General features: G+C 37.8%; 1 protein-coding gene across 1 annotated transcript; it reads right to left on the bottom strand.

Annotated features, from left to right (window-relative positions):
- Nucleotides 1–262: 262 nt before the first annotated feature.
- Nucleotides 263–3,765, bottom strand: LOC137734048 (BTB/POZ domain-containing protein POB1). Its single transcript, XM_068473305.2, has 6 exons — nt 3,111–3,765; nt 2,496–2,621; nt 1,986–2,107; nt 1,826–1,889; nt 1,425–1,704; nt 263–1,313 (listed from the first exon to the last, which is right to left on the bottom strand). The coding sequence occupies exons 1-6, from the start codon at nt 3,373–3,375 to the stop codon at nt 500–502; spliced, it is 1,671 nt and encodes a 556-aa protein (XP_068329406.1). The 5' UTR covers nt 3,376–3,765; the 3' UTR covers nt 263–499.
- Between the last annotated feature and the right edge of the window lie 2,055 nt (nt 3,766–5,820).

Here is a 5,820-nt window from a genome sequence, read left to right as displayed (position 1 = left end):
AAAGTTAAAAAGGGATGAGATTGTGCTCTTGTGTTGCTAACGCCCAAGATTAATGGAACAAAATTGAGTAAAGAATTTGACAAATCACTAGTTTATTTACTTTAATCTAAAACGATATGACTCCGTCATGTTTCTATCAAATTTGATCTTTGTGGTTTTCTTTAATCTAAAAGTTCAAGTCACAACCACTCAAACACCACTAAAACAATAAGCACCCACACCTGAAGAATATGGAGTCAGCCACGGCCAATACCATACGAAATGAAACAACCATAGCCAATAAAAACTGAGCTATTAGACCTTTCCCAGTATGGTACAGCTATTAGACCTTTCATGTTTAAGCTCCCAAACAGAGAGCCCTACATCGTGTCTAGTTATTACAATGCCTTCTCCAAGTTTGGACAAGGATGGTAAAACGCAAACACATACAAACAAAATGAAAATGGTCGTGGGGGTAGATAATCGAACTTCCGCTTCGACAATCACCTTAACAGAGAAGTCAGTGTTTGATGGTAAGCTCCGCTCGAAGATGAAGGACGCCATTTATGAAGAAAGGACTATCCTCGGCCATGAATGAAGTCCATGGTATGGCAAATAAGTTACGGTACCCTACTGCCTTGCCCCCTGTAAATGTGTAGTTGCCTTTGTATTTGCTAATGAATTCCTCAGTCGGCTTTGATCTCGCTGCAAATTCGTAGTCCACTGCAAAACTCACTGACCCTTTTTCCTGCATCCCCAAAAACAGCCCAAAACAATGGAAAGAACTCTGCTGGTCCATGTTGCAATGCGCAGAAAGGAAGAACCCTTGCCCACCCAAGTGGAATGCCTGAGAATATACCCGTCCAGATGGGAATAAATTTGCACACTCCTCTCGCTTCAAGTCCAGGTACACCACACACTGCTGTCTGGGAAGATCAAATTCCACCACCTTAACAGGGCGATACTTGTAAGCCCGCTCCACAAACCGACGATTCAAGGTAGCAGACTCTTCTGCTGCCAGAATTCGCTGCCTGTGCGGAGCCTCAGCCTTGAAGAAAAGAGACTCAAGGACAAGCTTGGATGCAGCTTCGTGGTCAAAATCATTACAGGTTAAGACCTTTTTCAGCTTTCGACAAGTCATGTATGGGAAGCGAATGTAGCGTGCAAGTCGAGCACCCAAGATTTCTCGCCTTTCCTCCAACTTAGGGTAGTGAGTCCTAGACCATTTCAACACAAAGTCATATACAGCATCCTCTGATGCAACCTGGAGTTCATCACTGGATATAATTGCCTCTATTCCAGCTAGGGGTAAGGCCATCACCTCTTCGAAAAACCTGGTTGAAAGAACAGACTGTAAGAAATATATCTCTTAAAATTTGAAACAACTTTAACGAACAAGAATTTAGTCAGATCAAGTCCAACTACAAGTCACACGGAAATTTTACTTGCTTATGTCCTTGTAACGGACAGCAAGGTACTGCTTTGCAGCATCAGTCAATGCCTGGACTGCGTCAGCCATTAAGACACTAGAAGGAAGCTCTAGATAAAGCAACGCAGATTCAGGTGTCATGGTCATATTCCTCAGTAGCCGGCTGCAATACCTCATGCATGAAGCTACCTCAAATTTGTCAGCAGCCATCAACACATCCAGTAGAGCAGGAGCTGTGGTGGTGGATAAGGTATTGCTGTACATAAAATTTAGGAGCTCCATGAGGGCAGCTTCTTCTGCACTCGGGAAAACAAAACAAGACTTGTCAGGTAACTTCTTCATGATCAACTTGTAAACTAATAGTTTCCATGGAAGCAAACATTTCAGGAACAGTAAGCTTCTAATATTTTTTCTTACCGGACGCACTGATTCGCAAGGTTACATGTCGCTGTTCAGACTCCCTCATCCCATTTGAAAAGAGCTGCATAATAATACATAAGGACAAAAAATGAGAAAAACTATCCTCTGATGTTAACAAGCAAATAAACAGGAATATATAAAACCAGAGGACAATTACCTTATAGAAAAAAGGACTCTTGGCTGCCAAAATTGGAGAGCTAATGTGCAATGTTTTAACTCTCACAACTGTAGAGCAATCCATTCCCCAGTCTGAGTCGTTGCTGTTTGCAGCTTCATCCCCTATAAGAATATCCATTCAAGCTTAAGAGCGCTTAAAACACGACACCACTAGAAAATTAGGAATTACAAAGCAGATCACTTAATACAACCATAAACATGACTCATGGCAAGACAAGGACATGGCGTAATGAAGTTGTAAGGACTCATACTGATAGTATCAGGGTTTCACTCAGATAATATTATTCTCACAAATTTACGCATTCTAACTCAGAACCCTCACAGACACAATGGATAAAAAGAATTATGTTTAAGCAGTAATTATTTTATTTAGACGACTTCCTTTAGAGCTCAAGGACACAGAGGAATACGCATATGGGACAGATCCAAATCAAGTAAAGCCATGCTCTTATGTGCTTTTGCTAACTTCACTTAAGACACATTCAGATACCTGAAGGTGACTCTTCAACCATTGCAACTGGTTCCTCATCTTGATTTTCACAGCCCTCGCAATCATCCATATCAGGCTGGTTGTCATTCAAGATTTGCTCCTCGGGGCATTCAGCGAGATCCAGAACTGAACAAAATTTAAAACATTAGCCAACATTGCCATAACACTACATCATGTGCATGAATAAAATGTACGGGAAGTGAGAACCATGCATGTGACTGATGAATACCCAGATAACAGAAATCACAATCCCAAACAATCAAGGGAAAAACAAATCAACTGAGAAGCGGAATTATTACATTTGAAACAATCAACGGAAGGGAAAAACACCCCAGAAATACCAAACAAAAGTTGCCCAAATGGTTACATTTGAATTTTAAGCACAATTATTAGGGGACAATCAATATCAAAATACGAATTTCACTTCTATGATAAATAAACACCAAATTTCTAAGCTTTTCAGCTGAACAAGCAACAAACTGTTTCAAAGTAACCCCCAATTCGAAACCCTAAAACCCCAAATGTTCAAACTTTCCCTAATTTCTCGGAAACCAAACAAAGCACATAAAAATTCAAAATTCAAAACTCAAATTGAAAAATCAAAAGAGAACGTACTGTTTTCCTTCTTGATGTCTTCTCTCCGCCGCTTCCTGTGGAGGGCCCAATCAGCGATACTGGTGCAGGCCTCGGAATCGGGTCTGGACTCGGGTGTGTCACCCATGATCTCGATCCGAAGCTGTCGGTCGGAGAAGTTACTGTCGTTAAAGGCGAAGGCGAAATCGTCGCCGTCAGCGTCGGCCAACGGCGTCACGGCCCGCGAGAAGTCGGGTTCCATCAGCGTAGTTCTCGGGTCGAATAGATCCGTATTCAATTCCTTCATGATCCAACCCCCAAAAGCTAAAACCCCACAGAAGAAGACGACCGGAAGAGGGTGTGAGAAGGCAGAATCTGGGAGGAGATAGGACGGACTTTGGGTGGTGGCAGTGGGCGACGGAAAGAGGGTGAGCAGAGAAATGGAATCAATGAGAAACGATGAGGATCGATGAGGAGGAGATGAGGAGGGAGAGGGTCATAAAAGTCGTGATAATAAAACTGAAGCGGCAGGCGACCCTTCTCTCTCTCTCTCTCTAAACTTTCTCTGTGTGTGTGTCTCTCTCTCCACCTTCTTTTGTGTGCTTCTTTGGTTTTGTTAGTTGGCGTTCACTGAAATTTCTCTCATTTGGGTAGGAGTTGTGTCCGACTTGGTTTTTATTGTGGAGTTATTGTTTTTAAGTTTTCTTTTTGTTATTGAAAGCAATTAGCAAGGTAAACATATGTAATTAGGGGTTGTGACAGGTCAATTAAGGTGGCCATAAATACAAACTCTTCAAAAACTTGTCCCAATTTTTGGGAACTTTCATAACCTTTACTACCTTATGTTGAGTACCAATTTCACTTTAATAACAAATTGGGTTTCTTCGGGTTCATTTCAAACGGTTAAAATTTTGTTATGACCAAACTTGACGAATGAAAATGTGAAAACCAAATTACATTAAGTGAATTAAGATGTTTAAATTCTTTAGCATGTTGTAAAGGGGGTTGGTACAATTTGCACATGTTTGTACCGTGACAATGAGTGATGCAAGATTTTGTCCAAGTATAATGTGTATCATTTTTTTTTTTTTTAAATTGGGATGAATTATAGGGATGGTAATATTATTATTACTCTCTTCAAAAAACAAAAAAAAACAAAAAAAAAATTATTGCCATATGAAGGTGATATGGCATTAATTAGGTTGTGGTGTGTAACTTTTTTTTTTTTTTTTTTTTTTTACTAACGATATTATGGGAAGGGATGAGTTTAGTCTTACAATGAACTAATAATAATATGGTTCAAATTCGTCTTTGGCAAGAATCGAACCTAATACCTCTCACTTACAAATAAAGAGGAATATCACTAGACCGCAGTACTAAGTGGTGGTTGTGGTGTGTAACTTTGATGTTTGAGATTTTCGATCGGTAATTTTATCTTAGGGCATTTAGATATGGGTCCAAAAAATCAACATGTTATTAGGTTAAGTTGAGTAATATTTTTTATACTTTATACTCATTTTATATTTTTGAAAAATATTACAGATACTTCTAGTTTCATGCACCTTCTAATTCCAATAAATCAATTTAATATCTTCTAACAAAAAACTACTATGCTAACATAAATCCTACAAAACGTATGATCCTAACTCAAGTAACAAATATATGAATGTATATTATCCTCATAAATAAGATATGAAACCTAACTAAAAGGTACAAAAACATAATATACTTACAATTAAGGCACAATAATCTGTGATATAGGCTGATTATAAATTTTTTTTTAAAAAAAAAAATCTATAAATGAGGTTCAAATTAGGAAGAAAAACAAAAAATAACAAAATGAAGAAGAAATAATTAAAGAGATAATTAAGAAAAAAATTTAGTTTTATAGTAAATTTTATCATTAAAGAGATTATCGACAATAAAATAATCCTAAATTAAAGGAATTGGCTCATAAAATTAGACTTATATCAAGTTTTTCGTTTCATCTTTTAATGTTGAGGCTTTTCCTAGAAAGATATTTGATATTATAGACAGTTGACAGTAATGGTATAGGGGTTATCTTCTTCCGTTAAACTTAGTTTTTGCTAATGAACTGTAATTACCATATTAAGGGGTTCTCTTCTGTAGAGGATAAAAGAGAATATTAGTTAAGTGACCAAAATCCAAAAAGGAAGAGTAATATATTCTAAAGGATGGGTAGTACATCGGCTATAGTAGTTTAATATTTTTTTTTATTGAATACAACGATCTATTTTACACTAAAGAGAGAAGGAGTTCGGTCAAGCCACTAATGAATAATCAAATTTGGTATCGAATTTTCCATCTACAAGATTCGAACCTAAGACCTCTCACTTACAAATGAAGAGAAATACCATACACCGTAATACCGAGTGGCAAAGATTTTGGATCAGGATCCTCTCTTGAGCAATGGGTGAGGATCCTTCTGATTAAACCCATCGGGCCGTTGAAATTTTATTCAACGGCTACAATTATTATAACTTTAGAGGGCTTCCTATTTATAGCTGTTGGATAAAATTTCAACGACCCGATGAGTTTAGTCAGGAGGATCCTCATCCTTTGCTCAGGAGAGGATCATGAATCCTGTAAGAAATCCAGACCATTTATGTGGTCCAATAATATTATTACAAACGTCAAGTTAAATACTATTGCTATCTCCATAACCCAACAGTACTCCAGCTAAATATTGTATACATAGATTCATTTTCACCCAATCCCCAAAATGAAATAT

The sequence above is a fragment of the Pyrus communis genome, chromosome 7, assembly GCF_041283825.1.
Source record: "Pyrus communis isolate YQ-2024b chromosome 7, ASM4128382v1, whole genome shotgun sequence".
Taxonomy (NCBI): domain Eukaryota; kingdom Viridiplantae; phylum Streptophyta; class Magnoliopsida; order Rosales; family Rosaceae; genus Pyrus; species Pyrus communis.
This window is presented reverse-complemented; position numbering and strand designations above follow the sequence as displayed.